Below are 18,646 nucleotides of genomic sequence, written 5' to 3' on the forward strand. Positions count from 1 at the left end.
CTATTACTATTTTCCGTCTTTCCATTATTCTTTACTATATTCACTGCCTTTCTGAATTTGTGTTCACCTATCATCCTGCACACTCTTGCAAAATGCTCAATTTTCCCACACTTAAAACACTTAGGGGGTCATTCCAACCCTGGCGGTCATCGACCGCCAGGGTGGATGACCACGGAAGCACTGCCAACAGGCTGGCGGTGCTTCCCTGCCCATTCTGACCGCGGCGGTAAAGCCGCAGTCAGAAAAGGGGATCCGGCGGGAAATCCCCTGTCTGGGCTGAATCTCCATGGCGGCGCTGCAAGCAGAGCCGCCATGGAGATTCCGACCCCCTTCCCGCCACCCTGTTTCTGGCGGTTTTTACCGCCAGGAACAGGATGGCGGGAACGGGTGTTGTGGGGCCCCTGGGGGCCCCTGCACTGCCCATGCCACTGGCATGGGCAGTGCAGGGGCCCCCTAACAGGGCCCCAGCATGATTTTCACTGTCTGCTTAGCAGACAGTGAAAATCGCGACGGGTGCAACTGCACCCGTCGCACCCCTGCAACACCGCCGGCTCCATTCGAAGCCGGCCTCTGTGTTGCAGGGCCTTTCCCGCTGGGCCGGCGGGTGCTCCTTTGGCGGGCGCCCGCCGGCCCAGCGGGAAAGCCAGAATGGCCGCCGCGGTCTTTTGACAGCGGTGCGGCCAGATGGCGGTGACCGCACGGCGGGCGGCTACTGCCACCCGCCGCGGTCAGAATGACCGCCTTAGTATTTATAGCCGGGCAATTTTTTGCTTCTGCTAGATGTTTATTACTTCCACATCTAAAACACTCTTTTCTCTTCCCTTGGCCTTCATCCAATTTATTTGTGTTCTTTTTCTTAGGGTATCCTACCTCTCCCACTACACTCTGTTCTTTATTGTCATTTTGAGTATTGAGTTCTTTAACATATTGAGTTGTTCTTTCCATATGTCTCGCAACTTCTACTGTTTTATCCAAGGTGGGATTCCTTAAACTTAATAACTTCTCCTGTATTTTCGTGTCTTTCAATCTATTGATGAATTGATCCCGTATGATCTCATCATTTAAATCTCTGAATTTACAAGAAATGGCCAATCTACGTAGACTATTTACATATTGATCTATTGTCTCACTTGGTTTCTGAGTGTATGAAAAAAACCTGTGTCGCTCCACTACTATGTTTATTTTTTACCCATAGTTTTCTTCCAATGCCGTCATGGCACTCTCATAAACATCCTCCTCTTGATCCGAATCTCCTGCTTGTGTATTTTGTAATGGGAACGTTTTTAATACTTTTCTACCTTCTACTCCTAGACAATGCTTTAGAATTGCTAGCTTCCTCTTTTCCACGTACATTTCCCCACCAATAGCTTCCAAATATGTAACAAAAGCCTCTTTCCAATCCTCTCATGACATACAAGGTTCTCCTGGTAGTTCTAAAAACGCTGGTGGTGGAAATATAGATTGTGTCGCCATTGTTCGAATTTAAAATACTAATATTTCTATGTTATGTATCCTTTTGTGTACTTATAATATTACAGTCCACTGTACTTCCTTTGATGGTAGACACCTTCTCTCTTTGACACTGGTTTAATTTGTATCCGCTTGCTTGGCAATGTATATATTTTAAAAACAATTTGCCGCACACATGTTGCCAAGCACAGTCAGCTGTGTTGATTCTTTCTTCCCTTGTACGCATGTTGCTGAGCAACAGTACGCGTCAGCTGTATATTTCTAGTCACACGTGAACGTGCGTGCGTCTTCGTGCATACAGTTTAATACGGACGATGTTCAAACAACGCCGCTTTCCGATCCCATGGTCACCGCCCTTCGCTTCATTCCTTCGTGGCTCCGCCTTTGTTTCTCTGTCTCCGTCTTCGTTTCGTCGTCGTTGCCTTTCCTCCGTGCCACACCACAGCTGATGCCGCTTTCACCGATCCAGGGTCGCTTCTTTGCCGATCCCAAAGAAAAGGTTTAGACGTCACCCTCGTCGCCACTGTTAAGTGGAAGACACCACACAGTACGAGTTCCCTTTGATGCTTCAAGTATATTTTATTTTATTCGTAAATACGACCCTGGTCCGGCTGTCACCACTCCAACCGCTTCTCTTCCTCTGCCCACATTCCAGAACCCCACTGTTGATGGGAGATGATCGGACGATCGGAATCCCGATGACATAACACCATAAGAATATAACAGTCAATATGTTTTTTTTTCTCAAACACCTCCAGTGTACCAATGGCTGAACATTATAGATGAGCATGTCTAAACAAGTCTCGATATTTTCTCTGTGAGGTCTGGCTAAATATTCTTCTTTTGATATCTAAAGGTCAGAATTGGACACATCGTGAATTTTTGCCCATTGACGTTTTACCCTTCCTGGAGCAATCTAGCAAACTTGATCCAATCCTTCAGCCTTGGAAAAAATTACTATGGGCCGAAAATTGTTTGATGCTGGGAAAGTGATTTCTGATCTCTCCTACAGACTTCAAGGTCTACTGTAATCCACTCATAACTGCAAAGCTGGTTATTCTTCAAAACAGGAAATCAGCTAAATGATCCTTGTATAGTAATTCAATTCTCAGATTGCCACTGGAGATCAGAAATCCATGAGCAGTCAGTCATAGTATATTTTTTTCTCCAGATAGATGTTGTTCCAGATCCGGGTTTTCTGAGGAGATGGTGTTGTTGTGTTGTGCTTGTCCTGTGCGTTAGCTAGTGATCAGAGAATTTCTTACACCCATTCCTGGCAACCTGGCAACCTTCTAACAAAAACTATTGTTGTTCTTTAGCACTTGCCTCCCAACTTAACGTAAGCCCTTCTATGCGTTACTGCAGTGGTATAAACTGCGACCTAAACAAGGACACAATGATGCCAACTGGAGACAAAATACATTAGCTACATCTACAAGGATTGTATTTATACATTGTGCTTAACATATGACGGTTAACCTCTGCACTGCTGGTTTATGTGATGTGCCAAATAACCGGGCTTACCGGAAATATAAATAAATAAGACGATGCCAAAAGTTTAGGTACTGACCACATGCACTGTGGCACTGAATAGTGGTATCATAGTATACAAAGCTACAATATCACTAAATCAAAAATATGTTCATAATCTAGGAAAAACACTCAGGGCCTTATTATGAGTGTGGCAGTCTTGAGATGGCCTCATTTGCGGTGGTGGTCCAACTGCCACCAAAGTAGCTGTCCAACCGCCATATTATGACAGTGGTGGAGCCACAACAGTCAGACTGCTGGCACAACCAGGATGCCACCGGTCGACAGCCTGGCGGTGCCAGCGGTCTTGGATTATGAGTCCCCTCTCTGATGGCTTTTGCATGTCGGTTCCACTGCCTTGCAAAGGCTGGGGGAGACAAGGTGCCCTAAGGCGGTCCCTGCACTGCCCATGCACATGCCATGGGCAGTACAGGGGTCCCCATAGACAGCTCCTTCACGCTTTTCACTTGCTGAATTCCAGGCAGTGAAAAGCACGATGGGTGCTGTTGCACCTGATTCACCGTAACATCATCACCGGCTTAATTACAAGCCGGTGTCAATGTTGTGGCCTGTTTCCAGCTGGGCAAGTGGAAAACTCATAATAGGGCCAGCAGGTGGGAAACCAGAAGGCCCTCAGTGTTTTGTTACAGTAACTAAAACAATTTATGGTCCTTGTACAAAACAATTTGTCATAAGAAGCAGGCATAAGCCTATTTCACTTATGTTTTGCAGTAGATTTGCAATTGCGGGTCCATTTGTTTATTTAATGTAGACAGGATATTGTATATTTGGAGCAAGATTCAAGTGTTATCAAAGGGGAATTTTTAATATGGTTGTACATTGAAAGATAATTTTAAGAGGGGATGCAGTGCATATTACAGAATTCCCATGCCCTCTGCAAGTTACTATCATTGTATATATTGTGGGTGCTATAAGAAATGTCAGATATTGCAGAGTAGCTTCAATTTCAATCTGGGTCTCTTAGTGTTTATGTGACATGGAGCTGCTCAATTCTGACAGATCTAAACGTAGCCTATTTCACAGTCTGATGGAAGATGTTTATGGTCCGTAGTTTATCATTCTCAGTGTGCAAAAAAATCTTAGAACTGTTAATTATTGGCAAAATGATGTTTGAAAATACATTAATTGAATAGTAACAATGGACTCCCTAGCTCGGTACACAAAAACAAAAACAAAATGTGCTAACAAATTGCTAAAATGTCTCAGTTGACAAATTAATTTTCAACCAAAAATGCAAAGGCCTTCATTATGACATTGGCGGTAAATGCCTCTTACCGCCACAGTGACGGCCGCCAACATACCGACGTGAGGCAAATATCCGTTCGCCATATTATGACACACACACACCAATCTGACAGAATACAGCCACATACACAAATTCGCCAGCCCAAAGGTCAGTGAAAGCGGGACACCCAATACACATACCTTTAAGCCAACAAAGCAATGTCCATCACATTATGTACCTCGAATCACCACGACAGACATTCAACGGCGGTAAACCATTGGCGGTACATACAGCAGAGCTCAGAATGGAAACCAACATACAAAACAACACTGCATTTGCCAATACGAAAAATACACACCTGACACTCATACACACACCACACCCACACAACTATAAAACACACACCCACATTACTTACAACCCTTTACAAATACAAGTTATTGCCACCAGACAGACACCAAGACCACTGCGACAACTAGACACACACAACTTACACCCATACATTCCTCACGCACCTCACATCACACGTCCCACCACATTACTCAACACACTCTCACCAACACACACCACACAACACCCATGTCCCCACAAAGGCACCCCGTTAAACTGGTGAGGAGTTAAGGGTCATGGTGGAGGAAATTGTCAGGGTAGAGCCACAGCTCTTTGGAGCACAGGTACAGCAGATATCCATTGCAAGGAAGATGGAGCTGTGGCGGAGAATCATGGACAGGGTGAACGCCATGGGACAGCAACCAAGAACAAGAGATGACATCAGAAAGAGGTGGAATGACCTATATGAGAAGGTACGTTCCATAGCAGCAAGACACCAGCTCGCCAAACAGAGGACTGGCAGTGGACCCCTACCTCCTCCCCTACAGCTCACAGCATGGGAGGAGCAAGTATTGGCAATATTGCATCATGAGGGACATACAGGAATAGCCGGAGGACTGGATACTGGTAAGTCAACAATTACCACTTATCACCCCCCATACCAGCATGCCATCTCACACCCTCACTCCCATCACTCCACCCCATCCCACATACTGCACCTACACATATGACTAACCCAAATGCCAAGCCCTGCATGCTATACCAATGCAGGAACAGCCCTCCCAGCTTTGTATGGACACTCATCACAAAAGCATGCACAGCATAGGGACACTAACAATGCCACAATACCTCACCATACACAAGCAAAAGGTGGCAAGTAAACATCAACGATAGAGGGGAAGTCAGTGATGTACAATATGTCACACACATGAAGAATAATACATCACTTACATCCCCACAGGTACTTCAGCCAATGTCAGCGTTCATTAACTTCAGCTTAGGTTTTACGCCTTGATGATTTAACGTATGTCCAAGGTATTCCACTTCTTCCACACCAAATTTGCACTTATTCCTGCTTATAGTAAGCCCAGCTTCCTGCAACTTCCTTAACACCACTGCTAGTATTTCATCATGTGCCTGCTCGCTCTCTCCCCATACCAGCACATTATCTTGGAACACCATTGTGTTCAGCACATTGTTCAGTATTCCTTGCATTACTCTTTGGAATACCGCAGAGACAGATGCCAGGCCAAAAGGCATCCTCACAAACTGAAATGCTCCCTCGGTTGTGATGAAGGATGTCAAATGTCGTGATTCTTCTGCCAGACACACCTGGTGATACGCACTCGATAAATCCAGCGTCGTGAAATACTTCCCTCCTCTCACGCTGGCTAACATTTCATGTATCTTTGGCAATGGGAACCGATCAATTAAAATACTGTCGTTCAGATCCCTCAAGTCCACGCACATGCGGATCCTGCCATCAGGTTTCTTCGCTATTACAATTGGACTCAGCCATTCGGACGCTTCTATTGGTTCGATTATACCCTCATCACACAACCTACGAAGTTCTTCCTTTAATTTGTTCCTCAGCGATATTGGTACCACTCGTGCCTTATGTACCTTAGGTACTGCATCCTTTTTCAACAGAATCTGGTGTTTAAAATTTTTGAGACAACCCAGTTCGTCTTTAAACACCTCAGGAAATTTAATCACCCACTTTTCTTCTATACCTCCTTTTGTTAAAAAAATTTGTTCTGGATGATTTCGATCTAACACCACCTTTAACGCACGTAGCTCCCTCCATCCGAGCAATGATCGTCCTTGTCTTACAACATATACTTTCGCTCGCACTTTCCGGCCTTTGAATCTTAAATCTGCCACAAAATATCCTAAAACAGGAATTTTTCCTCCACCATACCCTTCCGGTGACACATCAGTGGGAATCAGTTTGTTGTTTCCCAAATTTCCCCATTCTTGTTCATCAATTAGGGTAAATGGTGAACACGAATCCGCCCACATGTGTGTTTGTTTTCCGTTCACATCAATAACACACTCTGGTGGATTATATTCTGTGGTCCAATGCTCCTGCTGAGTACACACCCATGTGGTTCCATCATCCACAGATAACACTTCTACTTCTTCTTCACTATTAGTTTTTTCCGTCTTTCCATTATTCTTTACTATATTCACTGCCTTTCTGAATTTGTGTTCACCTATCATCCTGCACACTCTTGCAAAATGCTCAATTTTCCCACACTTAAAACACTTAGGGGGTCATTCCAACCCTGGTGGTCATCGACCGCCAGGGTGGATGACCACGGGAGCACCGCCAACAGGCTGGCGGTGCTTCCCTGCCCATTCTGACCGCGGCGGTAAAGCCGCGGTCAGAAAAGGGGATCCGGCGGTTTCCCGCCGGATTTCCCCTGTCTGGGCTGAATCTCCATGGCGGCGCTGCAAGCAGAGCCGCCATGGAGATTCCGACCCCCTTCCCGCCACCCTGTTTCTGGCGGTTTTTACCGCCAGGAACAGGATGGCGGGAACGGGTGTTGTGGGGCCCCTGGGGGCCCCTGCACTGCCCATGCCACTTGCATGGGCAGTGCAGGGGCCCCCTAACAGGGCCCCAGCATGATTTTCACTGTCTGCTTAGCAGACAGTGAAAATCGCGACGGGTGCAACTGCACCCGTCGCACCCCTGCAACACCGCCGGCTCCATTCGAAGCCGGCCTCTGTGTTGCAGGGCCTTTCCCGCTGGGCCGGCGGGTGCTCCTTTGGCGTGCGCCCGCCGGCCCAGCGGGAAAGCCAGAATGGCCGCCGCAGTCTTTTGACCGCGGTGCGGCCAGATGGCGGTGACCGCACGGCGGGCGGCTACCGCCACCCGCCGCGGTCAGAATGACCGCCTTAGTATTTATAGCCGGGCAATTTTTTGCTTCTGCTAGATGTTTATTACTTCCACATCTAAAACACTCTTTTCTCTTCCCTTGGCCTTCATCCAATTTATTTGTGTTCTTTTTCTTAGGGTATCCTACCTCTCCCACTACACTCTGTTCTTTATTCTCATTTTGAGTATTGAGTTCTTTAACATATTGAGTTGTTCTTTCCATATGTCTCGCAACTTCTACTGTTTTATCCAAGGTGGGATTCCTTAAACTTAATAACTTCTCCTGTATTTTCGTGTCTTTCAATCTATTGATGAATTGATCCCGTATGATCTCATCATTTAAATCTCTGAATTTACAAGAAATGGCCAATCTACGTAGACTATTTACATATTGATCTATTGTCTCACTTGGTTTCTGAGTGTATGAAAAAAACCTGTGTCGCTCCACTACTATGTTTATTTTTTCCCCATAGTTTTCTTCCAATGCCGTCATGGCACTCTCATAAACATCCTCCTCTTGATCCGAATCTCCTGCTTGTGTATTTTGTAATGGGAACGTTTTTAATACTTTTCTACCTTCTACTCCTAGACAATGCTTTAGAATTGCTAGCTTCCTCTTTTCCACGTACATTTCCCCACCAATAGCTTCCAAATATGTAACAAAAGCCTCTTTCCAATCCTCTCATGACATACAAGGTTCTCCTGGTAGTTCTAAAAACGCTGGTGGTGGAAATATAGATTGTGTCGCCATTGTTCGAATTTAAAATACTAATATTTCTATGTTATGTATCCTTTTGTGTACTTATAATATTACAGTCCACTGTACTTCCTTTGATGGTAGACACCTTCTCTCTTTGACACTGGTTTAATTTGTATCCGCTTGCTTGGCAATGTATATATTTTAAAAACAATTTGCCGCACACACGTTGCCAAGCACAGTCAGCTGTGTTGATTCTTTCTTCCCTTGTACGCATGTTGCTGAGCAACAGTATGCGTCAGCCGTATATTTCTAGTCACACGTGAACGTGCGTGCGTCTTCGTGCATACAGTTTAATACGGACGATGTTCAAATAACGCCGCTTTCCGATCCCATGGTCACCGCCCTTCGCTTCATACCTTCGTGGCTCCGCCTTTGTTTCTCTGTCTCCGTCTTCGTTTCGTCGTCGTTGCCTTTCCTCCGTGCCACACCACAGCTGATGCCGCTTTCACCGATCCAGGGTCGCTTCTTTGCCAATCCCAAAGAAAAGGTTTAGACGTCACCCTCGTCGCCACTGTTAAGTGGAAGACACCACACGGTACGAGTTCCCTTTGATGCTTCAAGTATATTTTATTTTATTCGTAAATACGACCCTGGTCCGGCTGTCACCACTCCAACCGCTTCTCTTCCTCTGCCCACATTCCAGAACCCCACTGTTGCTGGGAGACGATCGGACGATCGGAATCCTGATGACATAACACCATAAGAATATAACAGTAAATATGTTTTTTTTTTCTCAAACACCTCCAGTGTACCAATGGCTGAACATTATAGATGAGCATGTCTAAACAAGTCTCGATATTTTCTCTGTGAGGTCTGGCTAAATATTCTTCTTTTGATATCTTATGGTCAGAATTGGACACATCGTGAATTTTTGCCCATTGACGTTTTACCCTTCCTGGAGCAATCTAGCAAACTTGATCCAATCCTTCAGCCTTGGAAAAAATTACTAAGGGCCGAAAATTGTTTGATGCTGGGAAAGTGATGTCTGATCTCTCCTACAGACTTCAAGGTCTACTGTAATCCACTCATAACTGCAAAGCTGGTTATTCTTCAAAACAGGAAATCAGCTAAATGATCCTTGTATAGTAATTCAATTCTCAGATTGCCACTGGAGATCAGAAATCCATGAGCAGTCAGTCATAGTATATTTTTTTCTCCAGATAGATGTTGTTCCAGATCCGGGTTTTCTGAGGAGATGGTGTTGTTGTGTTGTGCTTGTCCTGTGCGTTAGCTAGTGATCAGAGAATTTCTTACACCCATTCCTGACAACCTGGCAACCTTCTAACAAAAACTATTGTTGTTCTGTAGCACTTGCCTCCCAACTTAAAGTAAGCCCTTCTATGCGTTACTGCAGTGGTATAAACTGCGACCTAAACAAGGACACAATGAGGCCAACTGGAGACAAAATACATTAGCTACATCTACAAGGATTGTAATTATACATTGTGCTTAACATATGACGGTTAACCTCTGCACTGCTGGTTTATGTGATGTGCCAAATAACCGGGCTTACCGGAAATATAAATAAATAAGACGATGCCAAAAGTTTAGGTACTGACCACATGCACTGTGGCACTGAATAGTGGTATCATAGTATACAAAGCTACAATATCACTAAATCAAAAATATGTTCATAATCTAGGAAAAGCACTCAGGGCCTTATTATGAGTGTGGCAGTCTTGAGATGGCCTCATTTGCGGTGGTGGTCCAACTGCCACCAAAGTAGCTGTCCAACCGCCATATTATGACAGTGGTGGAGCCACCACTGTCAGACTGCTGGCACAACCAGGATGCCACCGGTCGACAGCCTGGCGGTGCCAGCGGTCTTGGATTATGAGTCCCCTCTCTGATGGCTTTTGCATGTCGGTTCCACTGCCTTGCAAAGGCTGGGGGAGACAAGGTGCCCTAAGGCGGTCCCTGCACTGACCATGCACATGCCATGGGCAGTACAGGGGTCCCCATAGACAGCCCCTTCACGCTTTTCACTTGCTGAATTCCAGGCAGTGAAAAGCACTTTGGGTGCTGTTGCACCTGATTCACCGTAACATCATCACCGGCTTAATTACAAGCCGGTGTCAATGTTGTGGCCTGTTTCCAGCTGGGCAAGTGGAAAACTCATAATAGGGCCAGCAGGTGGGAAACCGGAAGGCCCTCAGTGTTTTGTTACAGTAACTAAAACAATTTATGGTCCTTGTACAAAACAATTTGTCATAAGAAGCAGGCACAAGCCTATTTCACTTATGTTTTGCAGTAGATTTGCAATTGCGGGTCCATTTGTTTATTTAATGTAGACAGGATATTGTATATTTGGAGCAAGATTCAAGTGTTATCAAAGGGGAATTTTTAATATGGTTGTACATTGAAAGATAACTTTAAGAGGGGATGCAGTGCATATTACAGAATTCCCATGCCCTCTGCAAGTCACTATCATTGTATATATTGTGGGTGCTATAAGAAATGTCAGATATTGCAGAGTAGCTTCAATTTCAATCTGGGTCTCTTAGTGTTTATGTGACATGGAGCTGCTCAATTCTGACAGATCTAAACTCAGCCTATTTCACAGTCTGATGGAAGATGTTTATGGTCCGTAGTTTATCATTCTCAGTGTGCAAAAAAATCTTAGAACTGTTAATTATTGGCAAAATGATGTTTGAAATTCCATTAATTGAATAGTAACAATAGACACCCTAGCTCGGAACACAAAAACAAAAAAAAATGTGCTAACAAATTGCTAAAATGTCTCAGTTGACAAATTAATTTTCAACCAAAAATGCAAAGGCCCTCATTATGACATTGGCGGTAAATGCCTCTTACCGCCACAGTGACGGCCGCCAACATACCGACGTGAGGCAAATATCCGTTCGCCATATTATGACACACACACACCAATCTGACAAATACAGCCACATACACAAATTTGCCAGCCCAAAGGTCAGTGAAAGCGGGACACCCAATACCTATACCTTTAAGCCAACAAAGCAATGTCCATCACATTATGTACCTCGAATCACCACGACAGACATTCAACGGCGGTAAACCATTGGCGGTACATACCACAGAGCTCAGAATGGAAACCAACATACAAAACAACACTGCATTTGCCAATACGAAAAATACACACCTGACACTCATACACACACCACACCCACACAACTATAAAACACACACCCACATTACTTACAACCCTTTACAAATACAAGTTATTGCCACCAGACAGACACCAAGACCACTGCGACAACTAGACACACACAACTTACACCCATACATTCCTCACGCACCTCACATCACACGTCCCACCACATTACTCAACACACTCTCACCAACACACACCACACAACACCCATGTCCCCACAAAGGCACCCCGTTAAACTGGTGAGGAGTTAAGGGTCATGGTGGAGGAAATTGTCAGGGTAGAGCCACAGCTCTTTGGAGCACAGGTACAGCAGATATCCATTGCAAGGAAGATGGAGCTGTGGCGGAGAATCATGGACAGGGTGAACGCCATGGGACAGCAACCAAGAACAAGAGATGACATCAGAAAGAGGTGGAACGACCTATATGAGAAGGTACGTTCCATAGCAGCAAGACACCAGCTCGCCAAACAGAGGACTGGCAGTGGACCCCTACCTCCTCCCCTACAGCTCACAGCATGGGAGGAGCAAGTATTGGCAATATTGCAACATGAGGGACATACAGGAGTAGCCGGAGGACTGGATACTGGTAAGTCAACAATTACCACTTATCACCCCCCATACCAGCATGCCATCTCACACCCTCACTCCCATCACTCCACCCCATCCCACATACTGCACCTACACATATGACTAACCCAAATGCCAAGCCCTGCATGCTATACCAATGCAGGAACAGCCCTCCCAGCTTTGTATGGACACTCATCACAAAAGCATGCACAGCATAGGGACACTAACAATGCCACAATACCTCACCATACACAAGCAAAAGGTGGCAAGTAAACATCAACGATAGAGGGGAAGTCAGTGATGTACAATATGTCACACACATGAAGAATAATACATCACTTACATCCCCACAGGTACTTCAGCCAATGTCAGCGGAGAGGAGGCCCCATGTCTATCCAGTTCCCCAACAGAAAATGCCCCAGTGATGACAGTAAATCTGGACCTCAGGATCTGGATGACCTACCTGGCCCATCAGGGACCACTGGACAGCCGGTCACCCAAGCCCACTCACAGATCACCACAGAGCCTCCCCCTTCAGTATCCAACACCACAGCACCCACCCAGACTACCCACACCTCCGTCCCCAGGACACGTCATTCAGCAGTGTGCCCACCTGTACAGGGACCCCAGACCACACCTCGTCCCCAAGACAATCAGGGACCTGGGGTCAGTGGCAGTGGGAACATCGTTCAGGGGACAGAGGCACAGGCCAACAGGGACACTGGGAGGACTGCTGTGCACCAGGGGGAGGACAGGTCCAGGGAACCAACTCTCCAGGAGGCACTCTTCGAGATCCTGGGAGCATACCAACATTCCCAGGACATGATGGGCCAAATCCTTGACACTGTGCAGGAGAACAGGCGGCTGCAGGAGGGACAGTATCAGGGGAACAGGGAGGACTTGCAGGCCATTAACATCACCCTGATCTCCATAGCAGGGTTGCAGACAGACATGGCCAACATCATGAAAGAAGCAACAGGACAGCAGCGGGCCTCTACACTAGCCAGTCCATTGACCAGCCCTCCACTTCCACTGCAGCTAGTGGGCAGATGGCCCCACCACAGGATCCACAGGCCACCAGCATCTCTTCCCCTGCAGAAGGTGAACCACCACGCAAACTTTCCCTGCGACCCAGACAGAAGCCAAAGACACTTGTCAAGAAACCTGCCAGGAAATGAGACTCTCCTGATTGTCCTCCTTGTGTCCCACTCAGTCACCTTGTCCACTTTGAACTGCAGTTGCTCCCCTTCCAATGGCCACTTGGACACTGCACCTGTGCTACAAACAGACTGGAACAATAACCTGGACCTTCCTCCATCATCACCCCATTCCATTGCACTTCCCCTCAATTTCTTAGCACTACAATAAACACATTTGAACACAACTTGACTACTAGTATTTTACGTTCTGAAAATGTGTATTTATGGAACCAGTCACATCCATTGCAAATTAACTGTACAATGTGAGAGCATAGAAATAATGAACTGTAGCTGGCTGTAGTCAGCACATCAGTACACAGTTGTTACATCACTAACATCTTTAAAATGACAAACCATAGGTGACAGTAAGTTGAGATAAAAAGGAAGTAAATGACATCATGCTACAGCCACACAGAATACACCAATAGTCATAGAAATGGTCAGTTGCACTGTCTCACCTGTGTCATTGGAAGTACTGACGGACAACTGATGTTCTGTTGTCCTCATCCTCATCCTCAGCCTCTTCTTCCTCACTGTCCTCAGGGTCTACTGCTGCCACAGGGGCATCTCCAGTCTCCTCCTCCTGCAGAAAAGATACATGGCGTCTGAGAGACAGGTTGTGCAACATGCAGCATGCCACTACTATCTGGCAGACCTTCTTGATGATCCATCTGGTTCACCCATGTGCCTCATTATAACGTTCCACAGCCCCTGTCCTGGCATTCCTCACAGGGGTTAGCAGCCACAACGGTTGGGTAGCCAGAGTCACTTGCAAATATTGAGGGAGCACATTTAGTCTCACACAATCCCATGGTGTTAACACCAGGAGGCATACACTAACATACAGTGGGTGGGGACTAAGGCTCACCTATTAGCCACACCCTGTCTCTCTTTAGCTGGGCTATCACATTTGGGATGCTGCTATTCCTTAGAACAAAGGCATCATGCATGACCCAGGATACTTGTCATTGATGTGGGAGATGTACTGGTCCGCCAGGCTCACCATCAGCACATTCAGTGAGTGGAAACTCTCACGATTCCTGAACACCTGTTCATTCTGGCGGGGGGACAAACGCAATATGTGTAATGTCAGTCGCCCCAATAATATTGGGGATATGTCCCATTGCATAGAATCCGGTCTTCACAGTGGCCAACTCTTCCACCTGGGGGAAGAAATGTAGCTGCACATGTGTTTCACAAGGGCAGACAACACTCTTGCCAGGACGATTGAGAACACTGGCTGAGACATTCCTGCTGCGAAGACCACTGTCACTTGGAACAAACCAGTAGCCAAGAAATGGAGCACTGATAGCACTTGCACAAGAGGTGGTATCCCAGTTGGATGATGGATAGATGAGATTAGGTCTGGCTCCGAGTGGGCACACAGCTCTGTGATTGTGTCACTGTCCAGTCTATAGGTGAAGATAATGTGCCTGTCCTCCAGTGTAGCTAAGTCCACCGGGTGTCTGTACACGGGTGTATGTCTCCACCTCCTATTCATCCGCAGTAGTAGGTATCTAAGGGGCACAAGAGTGAGTAGGCTGTCACAATTTGAACAATGGAACCACAACTGCAGGCTACATGGTGCACTTATGTAATGGGACAGTGTTAATGGCGAGGTATGTACCATTCTAATCAGTGACACAGTTATTGTCAATAGTACTGTCCCCCCTTAAATGGCAACCGCCTGTCCTACATGTAGGGACAGGTGGAAGTGGGGTATTTCCGCAGACGTTGGGCGTCATGGAGGAAGGCGGTCTTACACCGCCGTGCAATTCCTCATTGGATAATATGGGGCTCTGTAAAGTACAGTGGCCAATGTGGATCTGCGTCAGTGGTGACGGTGTACACCACCATGGACGTGACTGCCATTTTCTATCTGATTCCTCACTTGTTTCCTGACCTTCAACAGGAGAACACTTACACTGTGTGTGCTGCTGTGGCCTGTGTCTGCAAACTACCATGGCCCGTGTGACCGGGGAAAGGGCCTCTGCATTCACTTTTGGAGGAGTTGGAGCGACTGGTGTCCTACCCCAGTACGGACTCCTGTATGGGCCCCCAGACCAACAGGTGAGTACACTTTGGGCACAATGCATGTGGGAAGGATGCATAGGGAAGTCTGTGTAAGCATTGTGTAAGGGGGTAGGAGGAATGTAATGTGGCAGTGTTCATGGTTTGTGCTGGGGGATGTGTCTGCCATTGGTGATAGAAATGGGTATGGTGGGCCATTTGTGTGACAGGCTGGACTGTTTTTTTAATGGTGTTCTGTCTGTAGTGCATCTGCAGGTCAGCATCCATCAAAAGAAGGGAATATGGTGTGCCATCGCCAAGGACTTGTGGACCCTGGGGGTATATGGCGGGCAGAGCACCCACTGTCGAAAACCGTGGGAGGACCTAAGACGCTGGCCACAGAAGACCGTTGAGGCCCAGCTGGGGATGGCCTCCCAATGAGGAAGGGGTGCCCGTTGGACCCTGACCCCCCCTGATGGCCTGCATACTGGCGGTGGCCTAGCAGGAGCTGGATGGGCACTTGAGGGAATCACAGCAGCCACAAGGGGATGAGTACAGTGGGTATCATTACATATTTTGGCAGGTGGGGTGGTATCCGGGTGGTGGATGTGTGTTAGTTGGTGCCCCTAAGGACAGGCCAGGCATTGCAGCGTGGGTCATCTCAAGGGTAATGGGTGTATGGCAAATACAAGTAGCCTAGCTTGTTAGATGTCCATTTCAGGCAGGGAATCGTGGGTCCCAGCAGTGCTGCAGTTGGCAGTGCTTAAGCCTATTCGCTGTGTTTGACGGTGATGTGTATGCCAACTGTGGTGCAGTCGTTGACCCAGTGTATCCTTTGTCTCTCTCCCCCCTTTCTTGTTTTCTCATCCTGTCCTTGTGTGCATTAGAATTATCTGGAGGAGAAGCAGGGGCACCGGCGACAGAACGAACTGTATCCCGCAGGACCCAGGAGGCAGAGTCCACCAACGTCGAGGGAACAAGTGGGATGGAAGGCGAGGGGTGCACAGCGGGCGAAGACAGGGGGTGACAACACAGACTCTGAAACCTCCTCCGATGGAAGCTCCCTGGTGGTGGCAGACATCTCTGTGACCACCCCAGCTACCGGTACAGCCGCCACCCCCATACCAGCACCGCCCTCCCAGTAGCCCCTCAGCGAATTGCCCTTGCCCGCTCACCCAGGAGGGTGGGCATCTCCTTCGACCAGGGCACCTAAGGCCCTGACCCAGTGAGCCTTGCTGCCCTAAGTGAGGAGGCTTTTGACCTCCTGGGATCCATCTCTGTAGGGCAGTCAACCATTGTGAATGCCATCCAGGGGCTGGCATCCCAGATGCAGCAATGCAATGCATTCCTGGAGGGCATTCAAGGTGGATTGGTGGCCCAACAGAGATCGATTCAGGCTGTGGCCTCCTCTCTGATGGCAGCCATTGTCCCTATTTCTACTGTCCCCTCTCCAACTACTATTTCCCAGTCCCATTCTCCTCAATCCCAACCCACCCCAGGCACACATAAAGACGGGTATGCACACAAGACATCACCTAAGAGTGGCACAGGCAAACACAAGCACAACACTTCATCACACAAGCACTCATGAAAACACCATACAATTGCAGAGACGACAACATCCACTGCCGCCACTGCCTCCCCATCCTCCTCCTCCAACTCCCTCCCAGTCATATCCACACTCACACCTGCATGCACTACATCAACAACCACCACCAGCATCACCACACCAAGCAGTACACACACCCCACTAGCAGACACCTCCACAACAGCCATGCACGTGTCCCCTCTGCCCTCTCCCACCCTGTCTGTCCCCCCCAAAGGGCACAAATGCGAGCACTTACACTCCCAACAGCCATCCACCTCACATCTGCATACAGCCCATGCACCTGCACCCAAATCCAGCAGACATATACCTCCTACAACCACTCCCTCTACCTCCACTCCCATCAGTCCTCCCTCCTCCTGCCCCACCATCCCTAAAGAACATTTCCTTGCCCAACTTGACCTCTTCCCTCCCCCTCCTCCTTGTCCTGCCCATACGATCAGGGTACCAAAGACCCAGCCCAGCACCTCAGCCAAACAGTACACATGGAGAGTGGTGGCACCACCTACTAGTGGTGGCATGGATACCGCACCTCCAGGCAGGAAGGGGTAGGAGCCTGCACCTCCAGGCAAGAAGGGGAAGGAGCCTCCACCTCCATCCAACTAGAGGAAGGAGCATGCACCTCCATCCAAGAAGGGGAAAAAGCCATCCACCCTTACCAGGAAGGATAAGGAATCCACACCCATGTAATGGAGGAGAGGAAGCCCTCTACTCCAGCAGAGATTGTCAGGGTAACATCTCCACCACCACCAGCGGTCACAGGGCCCCCACCGCCAGCTGAGGAAGGGCAAGCATCACCGCCTGCAGAGGCTGACCCAGAGGCACCTCCATCCACCACCACACTGCAGCCATCACCAACTGCAGAGGATGCCCAGGAGGTACCTCCATCCACCACCACACTGAAGCCATCACACCAGCGGACGCCATGTAGACCACCCTCCAGGGGCTGCTGTACGAGAACTAGTGGGCAAGTCACTCACCTGAGAGACTATGGTCTTGCACTCCCCAGGACAGAGAAATGGGCATGTTGCCCCATCCAGAACCACTGGGCTTGTTCCCGAATCTGGCTGAGGTGCCTCCCCCCCCTTCCCCTGAGGTGCCTGCCCACTTGCAAACTGATGCCCCTGCAGAGTTCTATCCAGATGAAGTCAGGATTCGAGTTGGGCCTTAGACTGTGCTCTGTGGCCATGTGGGCCCTTTTAACTTTGGACTGGGCAGTGTCCCTTTGTGTACATGTGTACATATCTGTTTCATTGTCAGTCCAATATTTATTAGCTGTTGATATGAATACATTCACTTTGGTCAATTCCTGTTGTCCTTGCATTATTCTGCCGTGTATCGGGTGCCATTGTTTTTCGTGTGCAGCTGGTTGTGTGTATGGTGTGTGTGTCGGGTGTGTGTGTTGTGCCTGTGTGTGTCACTCTTGTTTTCCTCTCTCCCTCCCTTGTGTGCTAGGTGGCTGCACTCACCGTCGACGTCTTTGTCGGCGTTGATTTTCCAGGTGGAGCATAACGTAGAAGATCATCCGGAAGACTTGCAGTTCAGGTTCCATGGTGGCGTTGTTCTTCCCTGTGTCTCCGATGTTGAGTCAGTTCTCTTCAGTGATGTGTTTCCACCGCCCCGGAAAAGGTGGTGGTATGCAGTGTCATAATATTGTGGGCAGTACTTTGTCTCCCCCTGGCTGTTGCCAGCTACCGCCATGCTGAGTGTTGTTTCTGCCCTGGCAGTTGGGGGGTCATTCTGACCCCCGCCGGCGGTGGATGCCGCCGGCCTGGCGGGAACTGCCAGAAGACCGTACGGCGGTCATTCTGAGTTTCCCGCTGGGCTGGCGGGCGACCGCCAGAAGGCCGCCCGCCCGCCCAGCGGGAAACCCCCTTCCACGAGGATGCCGGCTCCGGATGGATCCTCCGAAG

General features: G+C 48.1%; 1 protein-coding gene across 1 annotated transcript in view; it reads left to right on the forward strand.

The window, feature by feature from the left end:
• The first annotated feature begins 8,548 nt into the window (after positions 1-8,548).
• LOC138301636 (putative nuclease HARBI1) overlaps positions 8,549-18,646 on the forward strand; it is a 32,483-nt gene continuing 22,385 nt past the window's right edge. The window contains exon 1 of the mRNA XM_069242150.1: positions 8,549-8,704. Coding sequence (XP_069098251.1) covers positions 8,549-8,704 — 156 coding nt within the window. The remainder of the gene's footprint in view (positions 8,705-18,646) is intronic.

The sequence above is a fragment of the Pleurodeles waltl genome, chromosome 6, assembly GCF_031143425.1.
Source record: "Pleurodeles waltl isolate 20211129_DDA chromosome 6, aPleWal1.hap1.20221129, whole genome shotgun sequence".
NCBI lineage: Eukaryota > Metazoa > Chordata > Amphibia > Caudata > Salamandridae > Pleurodeles > Pleurodeles waltl.